This window comes from Aulonocara stuartgranti (genome assembly GCF_965226115.1).
Source record: "Aulonocara stuartgranti genome assembly, chromosome: 1".
NCBI classification, from domain to species: domain Eukaryota; kingdom Metazoa; phylum Chordata; class Actinopteri; order Cichliformes; family Cichlidae; genus Aulonocara; species Aulonocara stuartgranti.
Genome location: NC_138939.1, coordinates 27,879,145 through 27,894,335, shown reverse-complemented (window position 1 = coordinate 27,894,335; position 15,191 = coordinate 27,879,145). Strand labels below are relative to the sequence as shown.

Sequence of the window (15,191 nt, the reverse complement as noted above, 5' to 3'; positions counted from 1 at the left end):
ATCTAGAAAGACAAGCGCACACATCAGAGAAACCACAAATCCCTGTCATGGATTTGTAATCTAATAAGTGCAAGAAATCATCCTTGTGACCGAGTTATTCCCAATAAGCTCCATGTTTGCCTGTTTGTGGCAGACGTAACAGGAAGCCTTTATTAAGTTCTTTGAAGACTTTAAAATATATTTTTTAACAAAGTACAGGTAAAAATTAGAGGACTGGTAGTGCTGTGGACTATCTGTCCTCCTGGTTCTTGAGTGTTTTGTGTCGTGGGTGGTGAAAAAAAGAAAAAAAAAAGCTGCCTCAAACTGATTTTCTTGGTTCTTTCTCTTATGAGGGCCGTCTAAGTGGGCAGGCAGCAGAAGCTCTCAGGTCCCGGTGACTCACCTGACAGCCTTCGTGGATCACTCTCCTCGTCAAAGCCCACTCACAGCCATCTAAAGTGGCCTTGTTTGCACTGCCTGTTTCATATGAATGTGCACATTATGCAATTAAAGAGCACTTCATCTTTTGAGCTGTAGACGCAGCTTTCAGAGGACAGCCTTCTTTTCACTGGCAGAGTAAGAACAGAGCACATCCAGCAAAGAATAATTGGGCATTATTAAGATGTGCGTCAGGATTAAGGACGACACTGTAACCACGACGCCGATTACTTCCCTTGATCGTCTCACAACCCCCTCCTCTAATCTGTTTTGTAGTATCTGAATGCATGTAGAGGATTTGGCATCACCTAGTGACACAAAGAGGAATGATATAAACTGTACATAAATATTTACCACAGCGTTTGGAACAGGAAAAAAAAACAACTCACCTTTTAAGCCATATTAAAAAAAACCAAAACATTTATTTCCCCATAAAACTGGAACGTTTATTTTGTTGTTGCTGGTTTTTTTTTCCGTCTTCTTTTTTCATTTTAACTCTAAGCAAACATGAAGTCATAAATAACAGCATGTACCACTGGCAATGTTACACAACATACACACACGGAGCGTGATTACAATGCCAAAACAAAGTACTTGAACAGACACATGTTGAATACATGATAAACAGTGCACAATAAAAAAAATAATAAAAAATGTAAATATTGTACTTTGGATAAATGCATCAGCAAAACAGATTGTAACTGTCTGCAGTCTGACGTGTAGCTCAGATTCACATGTTAACAAACAGACAGCTCTCAGGCCTGTCTCCAGGATGTGTCTGTATTTAGATCATTCATAGCCGATGATACACTTTGTCCCCCGAAAAGCTTCTTTTCTTCTTTTTTTTGACAACAGAGCTGTGATTTTTCCACAACTCAGGCTGTTTCCACATTGCTGATCATGCCTGTACACCAACATCGTATAGACAAATACACACATACAGCACACACACACACACTCGTTATTCCATAGGCTCGTGAGGCACTAAGAACAGTCCAGTCTTCCCAGCAGTCCGAGGTCTCCTTGTTTCAGTGTACCTGAATGACACTGCAGCGAGTTCAGCTGTAGTAGATGATTTCTGGTATCTGCCCGTCCTCCACGGATGTGCCGTTGTTATTTCCAGGTGAACTAAAAAAGAAAAATGTTGTCTTGGCCCCCGATGCCAATTCCTGGGTCACTTTCTTTAACCCTTTAGTGCCATAATGCGAGTCGGGGCCCTGAGTTATAAAATTAAAAAGACAGACGTTAAATTAAGCTCATTTTCAATCATTCCTTCAATTCAGTTTTCAAATACAGTGACCTCGGGCTGACCTTTAAGGTGGCGCACGCAGTGTAGCTGACGTTGGGTAGGATTTCCACGGGCTCTTTGAACATCACTCGGAACGTGTTTGCTGTGCCATCGCAGCTGAAACCTGTCTCGTTCTGTCCCAGTGTGATGCGTTTGTCGCTCTCTATGATCTACAGAGGAACAGGAGAAAGTCTTCACTGAATGTACAACAACTAAATCAACTTTTTACACAGCTGGCAGCATCAGTGTCACATCTGTTTACTGGTGGATTTCTGTAGCTGTAACAAACGTGGAAGCCCCCTGAAATAAACTGTTACACAGCACATATTCAGCTATGTCTCTTCTTACTGGGGACTAAAGTTAACAGGCACAGAGACCAGCCTGTGACCGCTAAACTGCTGAATTCAGTCGTCGATCGTTTTCACCTGTGTGACTGGGGTTTTGGTTTAGTTTAGATGAGCAGCAGCGATAGGAGGGATCACACGCATAAAGGGCCCCAGGCTATACTTTGAAATGCAGGGATGATGCAAATCTTGGACCTTTACATCACAGATTGTAATCAGAACATCTACCGAGCACTGTAAGAACCTGGGCTGTTCACTGGTGTACAGAAGCTTCTGTTAGACTTTTTAACAAATACAGGGAACTGAACAAGTCAGTTGGCATTTGATGGCGCATTTTTAGTAAAATAACTGAAAGGCAAACACTTGTCAGGGCTTGGTGTTTGACAGAGATAAAAGGTCAGCTACTGAACACTCGCTTTTAGCAATCGCAGTATCTTCAGCCATGTTTTATCTTAAAGCTTGTGTTCAAGCAGGAAACAGAGAAAACCGTCATATAAAGAGGAATTATAAATTACACAATAAAAGAGAGTGAGGTTACCATAAAGCAGATCTAGACAGCACACCCTTTTTTGGTATCTTTATTGCATATTTTGGAAAGGATATTACTACTGTGTTCAGATTTTTAATTTCCCCACTTACCGGTATTTTTTTAACATTATTTCAGCTTTTTTCATAAAAGCAATGTTTTTATCTTTATTGCCAATGTGTGAGCGGACTGTAACGTTACTTAAAAAAATAAGATCTTTTCCAGCTCTGGGTGACCTCCAGCAGCCTGTGCAGTAACCTTAATGTGAGGGACTCGGATGAGTTGCCCGCTCCTTAACGCCTTGCCTTTGTTTCTTTCTTCCATTCCTCTACAGCACCAACACTGAGCAATACTGGCTATTTTAGATTGGAAATGGAGTCCACTAATTTCTAATGTATGCTTTCCTTCCTGCTAATGGGACTGCTAGCAAAATCTGATGTGACTGGAAACACTAGCTAGCTAGATTGACTCTACAGCTAAGAGGATTAATAACAGTAACTAATGTATTATGTGTGTATTATATAAAACGATGCTTTTTTTTTGCCTGTAATTATAGAATAAAAGCTTTGATGCATAAATAACCGTAATAAATAACAGGAAGACCCAAGGGTAATGTCAGGGTTCAGTTACCTTACTATAAATATTATACTGGTATAAGGAAGTGAGGCATACAGATTATACACTGGTGTCTCGCTTGCTTTCACACTGAAGAACATTATTCTGAAATTGTCCCACAATTTGTAGATTTGCAGTTTTTTGCAAAACAGTGAAACTCTGCCTCTCATGTTACTGAACTCAGTAGCGCTTACTTTTCCATTCTTTTGTTTCCCTTGTCCCAATTTTTTTGACAGGTGTTGCTGCCATCAAATTCAGAAGGAGCTGATGTTTTTCATTCAGTGGTAAAAATTTCTTATTTTAAACATGTGACATTTTTCTCTGTTTTTCTGTGAATAAATTACATGTTTATGAGATTTGCACTGTATCCTGTTTTTGTTTACATTTCACTCTCCATCCCAATTTCTTTGGACATGACACACAGTATACAAAGCTGCAGGACAGTCTTATGTATATCTCATCATTATTTTGGCCAATGCTAGCTCTTAGTTTGAGCATATGCTGTATGCTCATGCAAGCTACAGAGACCTGGCTGCAGTTTAGTTAAAAGCCTTGAGGAATAATTTGGGGGATTTTACACACTGAGCACTTAACTTATAGTTTAAAGCTAAGATATATTAAGTGAGGATTGATGCTTGTGTTACCACAACTCTGTATTTTAGAAAAGGTTGTTTTTCTTGTGTTTTTTTTTTTAATTCACTTTAATATTTCAAAGTTGTTGTTTTGTTTTTTACTTGCTGGCAATAATATAAAAATGAAATGACACTGAGTTCTACTAAAAAGTTATAAACCCACTCATCAGCAGTGTAAGTATTTTTTCTTGAACCTCATTATGTCTCCGTGCCAGAAGTTACCTGTATGTTGACCTGATAGTCAGTGGGTCCATGTATGGAACCATACAAGCCAAAACCCACTATGGATATTCTTCTGTTAACATTGAATCTGCAGAGAGAGAAAGAGATGGAAAGAAAATGAGAAAAATCAAGTGTTAATAATTAAAAAACAAAAAAAACAACCATCAAGCCTCCGCTCACCTGATCCTGTCGCTGGTACCACTGTACCCCCATCGACTCTCAACCTGCTGGAATCTATTAATGCTGCACTCCTCCCCCCTGAGGCAGCAGCGAGGCCTGTCGATGTAGTCGACCCGCGGTTTGGGGTTTACTGTAAAGTGTAAAAACAGATTTACCACCTCCCGATCGAACAATATTCCAGACTGGGCAGGCCCTGTTGCACAAGAAAGAATATCAAACTGGTTTCTGTGGTTTGAGTTATACATGAGGAACATGATGGATATGCTTAGTGATGGCTGAACTGGTAAGAAGAGTGTTGCAAACATCACAGCATTGCAAATAAACTCATATTTCTGTGATTCACTTACCGGCAGCAAACTCCTCAACAGTCATGAGCGGGAAGCGGATGAGCGGGAGGGCTTTCCCCAGAACCTTCTGTTTGTTCTCCGCGGTCAGAGGAAGCTGTTGCCTGTAACACTCAGCCTCCGCCCAGCGGACCACCGCTCCAAACAGACGGTTCTCCCTGATGCTTAGTGTGTCTCTTTCAAGCACCGCGCAAAGAGTGTCTACACATGCAAATACACAGAAGTCTTAATATTTAACAAGTCGCATGCAAACCGTGGACAAGAAAACACCTGATCATAAACGCTCACATACCAAGGTCAATATCTGTAAATCCCTCTGCATTTATTGCATCTGCTGTGCTTTTGTCGATGGTGTCTAAGCAGAGACTGGCGAGCTGAGGCTCATCAAATAACCTGGCCTGTAACAAGACCACAAAAGTATCCATGTAAGTGTCGATTCTGGTCATTTATCTTGAACGCAGCAAAGGAGGGTATCGAATTTACCCCCAAACACGTTAGAACAAGCAAAAACAAAACTGAAAGTTTAATGCAAACACTAAAACAATCCAAGTTGGGTGGAACCTCATAATGCTAATGAATAAATCTCCCAAACCACCACTGCTAATAAAGAAAACACTGCTCAGAATATGGTTGCTTTAGCTTATTTACAGTATTGTTTATAGTTTTGTTCTAGTTGCTGCTGAGACCTTTTCTACCCCCCAATCAGATTCAGTAGCAGCCTGAGGGCACAGCAGCCAGCCACTGAACAGAATGCTGAACCCAAACAAACGGCAGCATAAACCAAAAATAGAACAGCTAATGTTGTAAAAGTCCTGCCAGCGATGGCTGGGAGGTGGTCTGGTGCTGACACACACACACACACACTTAAAAGAAATACAGTTTATCTCTAACTGTAAGAGCTGCTGTTGAACAGACGGTAAGAGCAATGCCAGATTTTCATTAGATTTTTTTAACATATTGCCTGGAAAATGCATTAAAAAAAAATACACATAGCTGATATTAAAACCCTATTCATGCCCGCCATTAAAGAAATCTGACTCTTTGTAGACTACATAAATCTGACTATTTATATCTAGTGCCATCGAGGATGGTTCAAAACCAAGCAAGTTAACTTGCAGAATTAAAAGGAATATTTCAACATTAAAAATTTCACAAACCGAAAGTACAATCCAGGCCATCTGGATCTCTCAGTTTTAACGTAAAGGATGCACTATAGTCGAGGAGAGTGAAAGTAACCTGAGTGAGAAGCATAAATGCGTTGTCAGCTCTGAGATGTTTGGTGAGGAACTCCACGCAGTGCCCCTCCAGAGCAGGGACCGCATACTTCTTAGCCGTGTACAGAGTCGTCATCACCGTCTCGGGACCAATGTGGACCTCGTCAGAATAGAGGAACCTGTAGAGAGGAAACAGGCACCAGAACAAAGGGAACAATTACATTTTCATAGTTATTCTACGTAAATTCTTAATATTTGTAGGCCATGCTAAGATGGAGGTGCCTCAACATTTTGAGTTACAAGGAACAAGTTCATACAAACATCACTACTCATTTGGCATAAACTGAAATGGTCCTCTAGATAATCACAACAGTTCTTTACTCATTATTAGCTTGAATCACCAGACACCCTGAGATACGATACTATCACAATATTTCCCTCATGATTTGCTATAATTGTAATTTTTACCATTTTGCAATAAGCTGAGTATTTCAATAACATATACAGTTATTTATTACCTAAATATATCATCAAAGTATATATTTTATCCAATAACATAAAGTTATGTGCTTCAGTTATTTTTCTGTTGCAAAATGAGATTGTCAAGCATAACAACAATGTCACTAAAATCATCCATCAATGTTGCCCTTCTGTGATTGAATGGGGTCAAGTTGGCAATTATATACTTTGTCCAGCTGAGTGTGTCCATCATTTGTGGTGATAGTTGTGTTTTTTTTTCAGTTGAGCCCATTTATTGCTTGGCTAGCATTATTTTCTCCTGCACCACCATCCTAAATCAGAATCAGAATTATAATTTAGGATGGTGGTGCAGGAGATAAGCCCTCTTCTTAGTAGAGTAGTATTACAGGGTGTTTTCATGTACTTATTATTTATCTGTTTATTTTCATTCATCTAATAAAATATCGATATTTGGTGTCCCTGCGTCGATACAATATCGTGAAACTGTACTGTATCGCTATACCCTCCCCCACCCACCCCTTCTAATTATTAGTTTCTTAGCAGTTCGTATTTGAGTTTTTACCTTTCAAATTCTTTAATTTGAAAGAAAAGGTCTGAAGGTCACTTTGCTGTGAGACCTCTAAAATCAGGAAGTCAAATTAATAAGTGATAAACTGTTTTTAATAGAGTAGGTTAGAGCGAGGTTTCGTATTTTTCATTAGGGTTAAACATGAGAAATCCCCTAAAAACAATATGGTGGGCCACATAAGCGCCTTGACTTTGATTAACTTTTAAATGCTGTTTTTAATGTTTATGTACACTTTGATCATGAGGTATGCATGAGGTTTTTACCACCCGGAAATAGTGTGGTACTAGGTGGTCTCGAATGCAGGCAGGGCTTGGGGTTCACCTGTCCTACCTGAGCAGCGCGAGGAAGGCGGCCGGCTCCACATCAGGCAGCTCGATTTCAGCAGAGGTCGTGGCCATCCCACCGTTAAACATGGCATCAAAAACGGCACTGCCAGCGGCCAGGACGAACTTATGGGCCGGTATCCTCTGGGCCTGTCTTCCTTTCCCGACTATGAACCTGACGTCGCTGAGAAGCTCGTTGTTGAAGAGGAAGGCGAAGCGCTCCTTTAGGGACCTCTTCGTCGCCTGCCAGTTGTACATGGGCTCCCGGTGAAGGCCGAGGACGGGCGGGGAGCCGGACGGGGTAGGAGCGGAGGCTGGGACGTTGGAGAGCGCTGCTGGTGCTCCGCAATGAGCCGAGTTGGATGCTGCCTCCTGACCGTCATGGTTTGACGGCAATCCGCCACCACTGCTCCCGGTCGCCATAACGACACACTGTTTTTCAGTGTACTTTCACAGAAACGGCCTCGTTATTGACACGCAGACACGCACTCGCCGTAATGTTTTTGTTGTTATTCATTTACGTGGTATCCATCGCAGCAGACGCCATCACTCATCACTAGCTACCTGCTAGCTACAGAGTCTCCGGAAGTGGCGTGGGTATACTTCCTCCAAAATATTTTTTTTTGTCCTGAAACTTTATTGTTCACTTCTAGATAAAAAAAAAAACGAACAAAGAAAAAACTTGAACAGTGTCTTAACATACAGATTTTTTTCCTTCTTTTTATCTATATGACCGTTTTGGGCACAATACAATCGGCAAATATGTTAAATAGAATAGAATTAAAATAATAAAATTCTTATTAAAAGCAGCATTTACATTCAAACGTGGACGGACGTGTGAGCAAAAGACACTACACTCTATTTTTTAATTTTTTAAATATTTTTTGATCATTACACAATTGGCGCATTAATTCAAACTTAAAATGTAAACAAATAAATAAATACATGTGTAATTTATAAAAAACAAATAATAAGCCATTAAAAATTTATTTATAAAGGTCAGGCATCAATTGTAAACTTTTTATCAGATATTAGCTGCTGTATTCTATAATTTTTAAAACCCTTTTTTAATTATTAAACATAAAGTTAAAAATTGTCCCTCGTACTAAATACTCATTCAGTATTTATTGGCAAATATTTGCTTGAATACCCTATTCACTATAGTTATTCAAACAATTACAAAGCATATAGATCAACCCTCTGTGAACTAAGAGAATCATTTATGATTACTTTATTATAAATGTTATGCCAAAAGGGTTGAAATTGGAGTAATATGGCTGAAGGGGTATCTTACTTTTATTTGTAGCTCATGACATAAATGACATAAATAAATACTCAGGACCACCAAAATACTGATTAATAATATTTTATATGCGTTTAACACATGTTTGTAATACTTGTTCTATATGCATGGTAACAGTGTTACAAATCGGTGCTACGATTAGTGTTTTCTTAGAAAAAAGATGCAGCTGTGAATTGCAATAGACTGTGAATTAATAAATGCAGGTGTACTAATAAAGAAATAAAACGCTGAAATGTAATTGTCTTCTTTTGGCTAGTGAAACACTTAACCCAGTCAGAAAAGATTAGAAAATGCTAAATATGTCAAAGAAGACTGACGTTTTGTCGACCAGTGGTAGCTATCAACACATGGATGAAAGTGCCACTTCATCTTTGTCATGTTGTCTCATGGTCTCACTGCTTGTCTATTCTTTTGTCAGGTCGAATAGGTTTCAGTAACAGGACTGTTAGATTCTTCTTTAAAATATGTCAATGTTTAATAAATTGGTTTAAAAATCACAAGAGACGCTACAAAACAAAATGATGGATTTATAACTTATTTTAAATCGTATATTTGACATGTATTTGGTTTTCAAGAAACTAGCCAAAGTGAAAAATGCAATTTAGGTTTTCTCAAGAATAATATCTTTGGATACTTGTTTTCAACAACTGGGTTTAAATTTAGTCTCAGAACAAAAGTAATTTACACACCAAATGTATGTTTTAGTATGTTGTGCTTTTTTTTTTGTTTTATCCACTTTTCTTTATTTTCCTATTATAAACCTCCTCATCCTTGCTTGACGTTTTCCAGTTGACCGCGGGGTGTCAGTGTCTCTTCGTTAAAAACAAACACACAAACAAACAAAACCGTTTTTTTCACAGATGGTATAATATATATTTTTGTTAAGCACAGTGAAGCTGCCCGAGAAAAAACATCTTAATTTTTCATTTAGGACGAATATAAAGTTGTGGCGTCCCTGTCCTATTTTGTTATTTTGTAATTTTTTGTATTTTTCATGGACTATCATATAAATTCATTTGCACAGCCTCTATATGTATTATTTTACTATTCCCTCCAGCTTAGTATTTGGATGTATAGAATAATATGAATGAATGAAAAAAATCGCCACTTCCATCAAATCAGAGATTAAAAAAAAAGCAAAAAAAAGTTTCAAAAAGAAGAAGAAGAGAAAGGCACGAGAATTGTTAATTTACTACATTAAGTTCTGCAGAAAGTCGGGGTTTTTTTTACGTTTCTTTCCAGGTGAGGGCCCGCCCCCACCATCTGAAAGCTGAAGCTCGTTTGAGTGTAGTGCATGTGTAGGTAAACAGAGAAAGAGAGAGAGGAGAGCAGGCAGACAGACCAGACAAGATTGAGCATGCATGCGGGAGCCGAGCTCAAAGTTTCTTTTTTTTTTTCCGGCAACACTCTGACTTTCCTCCCATCCTGTGAAATGTGACTCGCAAGCTAAGCATGAACATTTTCTGGGGCTGATTTGTTTAATTTAAGATTTTAAGTTCTCGCTCAGACAAATCGCTCGGTGCGCAATGAGCGCGTCTGCGGGAACGGGAGTGTTCCTGCTCTCCCTGATGTCTATCCCCATCTGCTATTTATTCAATTCTCTCATTTACAGCAACAGGTACGTGGAAACTGGTTCACATATTAACTGTTGGAATTCCGACTTCCGCCATCAGCAGCGAGGAGTAGCTACTCTGAGAATCATTTATCTGCTTTTTTCCCCCCATGCAGTGCTGAAGCTTTCTTCTTCGCTTGGTGCACAACAGTTCTTATTCTGGCCATTTCAGCTCGTTTTATGCTTAAAAAGAAGGCTCCAGTAGATCCACTTTTTTATGGTAGGATTTCTCAAATGCACGTTTCTTGCTTTGACCAACAGCGACCGAGGGAAGTGTTCATTACAGATCAAAGCTCGAGTTAGGACTTTCTGCATATTGTACCTATAAAAACCTGTTGCAGTATTTAGAAAGCAGTGATTTTTAAAGCAGCACGTAATGTTTGCAAGTTGTCCTGTCTTTAATTAGAAATTAATATATCAAATATACATCTGTGAAGTGTATGCAGTGCATGCATTCCTCAGTGTGGTGAATCTGATCATTGGACTGGAGCAAGACAACATCATTGATGGATTTGTGACATTTTACCTCAAAGAGGCAAGTGTTGCTCTATTGTGTCCAGATTATGAATGCCCCCACTTCCTCACAGTTTTACTGATAAATCTACATCGTGTTTCAGGCAGATCCACATGTCAACACAGCACATGGGCACATGATATCGTACTGGGATGGCTGCGTGCACTATCTCATGTATCTGCTTATGATTGCTGCAATAACTTGGGGGTAAGAGCTGTCTTGTTTCCAAGGTTATTCACCACAGCTGCATCACTAAGTAAGGAAAATATTTGCCACTTAATCCCATCCATATTATACTGTTTGATAAGATAAGCTTGATAATGTATCTATATACCTAATTCTTTGAAACTACAATATGATCATCTGGCTTTGTTACATGGTTTGGGCAGGGACAATTACAGAGCTATTGGACTCTACTGGGTGGGATCTTTTCTCATGCGTGCAATGGTCTACATTCTTGGGAATGCTGTCGGTAAGTACACTAAAAATAATGGGATGCTTTTAGATAGCCTGTGTAGGGTAACCCACATCCCCCCCCCCCCCCCCAACAACACACACACACACACACACACACACACACACACACACACACACACACACACAGAGAGAGACTTTTATATCCCGTTTGCTTACAGGGATTTAAACTAGATCATTTCTGATCTAGTTTTTCCCCTCATTTTTCCCCAGGAAAGTATGGGACTCACGTTGGCCCTCTCTTCATCCTCCATTTGTTGTACATCTCAGTGTCAGTGTGGGCTTGCTTCCGCATCTTTTGTCAGCCTTCTGCACGAGACGTTGAGCTATCAGTAAGAACCTGACCGCCGCCGCTCTCACAGAGAAAACACCTACTTTTATTGCCCTTAGTCCAATCCATCAGTGAGTCCGTCTCAGGTGTCTGTGAGATTATTCTGACGAGTAATTACCACCACAGAAACAGTGCAAAAAAAATGTATGGGCACATTTCTCAGAGTCATTATAAGTTAGGCAAATATGTCTTTGATAGTACATATATTTAAACATAACTGAAGTTTAAACAGATGCCCATTTATTGGTGACATTTCTTTCTGAAGGGCAGCACAGTGGCAAGGTGGTTAGCACTGCTGCCGCACAGCATCAGCATCAGGCTGGGGTCTTTCTGTGTGGAGTTTGCATGTTCTCCCTCCGGGTACTCCGGCTTCCTCCCACAGTCCAAAGGCATGCAGTTTGTGGGGATAGGTTAATTTGTTAATCCAAATTGCCCATAGGTGTGACTGTGGGAGTGAATGTGAGCGCGAATGGTGTCTGTCTCTGTGTGTTAGCCCTGCGACAGACTGGCGACCTGTCCAGGGTGTACCCCGCCTCTGTGAAATAACTGCGATCTACCTTATATCCACAAGGTAAGGGTTAAAGTGTCTTATCTGCTGGAAACACATCCATACTTTGCATCTGCAAATGTTAGTGTTGCTGTTGTGTTCTCAGGACATCGAGGAGGCTCACAGGGCAGGCTTGCTCCGCAGACCTGTGGACTTGGTATTCATCATCTACCTCATTCCAGCGCTGGCTTTCTGTGTGTTCAGAGGCCTGGTAAGAAACCTCATGGTGATCGGCTTGCCCAGCTCTAGATTACTTTCTTAGCGTTGGGTGTCTCTCACATATCAAACTGTTATGTTATGTGTTCGAGGTTGTTCTTGACTGTTCCAGCAAATGGTGCCAAGACTACACACAACAGTATGAACCATACCTCAAAGACCCTTCAGCCTACCCTAAAGTACAGGTAACACGGTGACAGTAAACACTCCAAAAACGTCACTCTAATGCTGTAATGTTAAGCCACATATCTAAAAAAGTAAACTGTGTCTCTGTTTGACAGATGCTGGTGAGCATGCTGTATTCTGGGCCCTACTACATCATTACTCTGTATGGGCTGTTGGTCCCAGGATGTGACTGGATGCCAGACCTGACTCTTGTACACTCAGGAGCATTGGCACAGGTACTGTTGATCTCCGTATACAATGAGGGGCCCCTCACAAGTTAGAAACACCTAACGTCTCTAACTTGTTCCGAATATCTGGAAACCAAATGTGTAAGTGATGAAAGGGTTGCCAGGTTTTAAAAATGAAAGTCATGTGAAAGAGTCGTTTACAGTCTTTTGTTTTCCCACATGACATCATAGATCCAGGTAGATTATGTAATGTTACACAGAGACTGAGAGCCGGCTTCTGGCCAGTTCGGTAAACTTTCTCCTCTGTAGTGATTGCAAGTTGGTCTTTGTTTAGTGTACTCTTCAGAGCTGACAGACTCCAGTGGCTCTATTTACATCTAAAGATGGAAAGGGAAGAGTTGTGCAGCCATTGTGTTTGAGCTGCAGGCTGGCGCGTCACTCATCGGCAGGATAAGGGCAGAAGCTGACTTCAGACCAAGAGGAATGGTGGTATTGGTGGTATTCACTTAAATGTCAGCTGTTCAGCCAGGATATAAATAGGAAGGTTGATCCTTTGGCAGCCTTGGTTGCTATGAAACATGTCATGTGTCAGCAGCTTTCTACGAAAAGGTAAATGACAGAAGTGTATTAGATTGAAAATCATATGAAGATCAGTGGTGGTGCCAGAATGCAGGCATCGTCAGTCCAGTAAAGGAATAATTCACTCCAAAACAGCTGTTACTTTGTTTTTGTATGCTTCAAATGGGTTTCCTGTGTAAGCCCTTCTTGCTCTGTTATTGTAGATAGATCATTGCTTCCAGCAAGAAAATGTGGGCTTTAGCATCACAAGATTTCCTATAAGATTTATGACTTTGAACTGATGTTTAATTTACTAATACATGATAATAAGACAATAATGTGCCCAAATGTCTCACTATCCCAGACCACTGAGATTCTGTGGGACAAAACAACAACTAAAAATCTTAGTTATTATAGTTTTTTATTTTCTATTATTTTCTGTTTTGATTTTTTTTTTAAATTCAGTTTAGTTTCAGTTAGGATATTTCTGCTATATTCTTATTTTATTTTTGTTAGTTTTCCAACTTCACAAAACAATTGCAGTTATTTTAATATTTGGTTTTTATTTCTGTTAACTAACATTTTTCTACTTTTGGTTTTTAGTTTGGTTTTAGTTAACTATATTAACCCTGGTCCTGACATCTAATTCTATCTTGTTTTCTAAAATTCATAATTCTTTTTGAATTCTTTTGAATATTCATTTTTTTTACATCATGAGCTCAAAATATTGTTAAAAATGTAAGAGATATTTAAGACCAAGATACACGGTATGGACAAACGTATTGGGCAGCACCTTTTAGTGACTGAATTCAGGTGTTTCGTTCAGTATTGAGCTGTGCAGCCACCCTTTATAAACATTTGTGTAAGAATGGGTCCTTCTAAACAGCTCACTGAATTTGAGTGCAGCAAGTCAGTGTCTGAAATTTCTTCCCTTCTATATAGAGATTGCTTTGGGGCTTGTGTTTCTGGCCTGTACACTTTAGTTCCAGTGGAGGGGACTCTTAAAGTTTCAGGTTACAAAGACATTTTTGACTATTAACAGTTTAGGGAAGGGCCTTTTTCTTTCCCAGCATCTCTGTGCACCATGCCATAAAGCAAGGCCCATGAAGGTTTGGTCAAATAAGTAGAGTGGAAGAACTTGACTTGACACAGCCCTGACCTTAACCCCATTTACCACCTTTGGGATCAACCAGAATGGAGGTTGTGAGCCGACCCCTCTTGTCCAACATCAGTGTCAGGCCTTGCAAATGCCCTTCTGGGTGAAAGGGCAAATATTTCTACAGGCACCGTTCAAAATCTTGTAGAAAGCCAGAAGAGTGGAAGCTATAGCTGTAAACAGGGACCAACTCCATAGTAATGCCTATGAATTCACAGTGGGATGTCAAACAAGCTCCTGCAGATGTAATATGTAGGTGATCTTTGTCCATATAGTGGTTATATAAGAATCTTGGTGAACATACCAGCTGTGAAGCACATGCTTATTATCCCTCTCTGCTGCATTTCACAGGCCCAGTTCTCCCACATCGGTGCATCTCTTCACACACGGACACCGTTTTCATACAGAGTACCTGTGGACAGCCAGCCTGTCTTCTTGCTGGTCAATGTGCTGTACATGCTGGTGCCTCAGGCACTGTGCTACCGCTGCTGCACACAGCCCGCCTTCTTCCTCAGGACAGCGCCAGAGAAGAAAAATGAATGACAGACTGTCGGGGGGACAGAGAGAGTGCCACAGATGCCAAAGATGCCTAAAATAAAGGCCCGAAGAACTCGCAAATTCCTGCTGTGTTTGCAGTTATTAGCGGTTGCTATTTTAGAGAGGAAACTGCCACCTGTAAACTTCATGGGGTTATGTGGAGGTGCTAGAAATGGACAAAAATGGAAATTGTGCCATCTACTGTTTTTGATCTGCCGCTTTTTATTGAAAATCTCTGTGTGTAAAGCAGCAGCATCCACATAAGGCACACACAATGTTACACTGCAGGCAATGGTGCGTTAGAGTTGTGTAACAGATTGATATGACTCACAATAGTATAAAAACAAAACTGTCGTTTGTCGCTGAGATTTCTGCACAGTGCCTACTTGGCAAATAAATTAATGTGTCTGTGCCTTTCACAGTATTTATTAGCTAAT

At 40.1% G+C, this 15,191-nt stretch overlaps 2 protein-coding genes across 3 annotated transcripts; one reads left to right on the top strand and one right to left on the bottom strand.

The window, feature by feature from the left end:
- Positions 1-819: 819 nt before the first annotated feature.
- LOC309706463 (BTB/POZ domain-containing protein 1-like) lies at positions 820-7,733 on the bottom strand. Of its 2 annotated transcripts, none has more exons than XM_082533014.1 (8): positions 7,161-7,733; positions 5,805-5,961; positions 4,861-4,966; positions 4,572-4,769; positions 4,225-4,417; positions 4,045-4,132; positions 1,729-1,875; positions 820-1,634 (listed from the first exon to the last, which is right to left on the bottom strand). In XM_082533014.1, exons 1-8 carry the CDS (start codon positions 7,574-7,576, stop codon positions 1,476-1,478), a joined length of 1,464 nt encoding a protein of 487 aa, XP_082389140.1. In that variant the 5' UTR covers positions 7,577-7,733; the 3' UTR covers positions 820-1,475. The 2 variants fall into 2 exon arrangements, with proteins under 2 accessions (XP_082389140.1, XP_082389141.1); XM_082533015.1 differs by having other exon boundaries at positions 4,225-4,354; positions 7,161-7,732.
- Positions 7,734-7,840: 107 nt separating this feature from the next.
- Positions 7,841-15,178, top strand: LOC309706471 (transmembrane 6 superfamily member 1-like). Its single transcript, XM_082533038.1, has 10 exons — positions 7,841-10,074; positions 10,185-10,288; positions 10,506-10,607; positions 10,690-10,789; positions 10,972-11,054; positions 11,270-11,388; positions 12,041-12,145; positions 12,243-12,335; positions 12,432-12,551; positions 14,569-15,178. Exons 1-10 carry the CDS (start codon positions 9,983-9,985, stop codon positions 14,758-14,760), a joined length of 1,110 nt encoding a protein of 369 aa, XP_082389164.1. The 5' UTR covers positions 7,841-9,982; the 3' UTR covers positions 14,761-15,178.
- Positions 15,179-15,191: the final 13 nt, after the last annotated feature.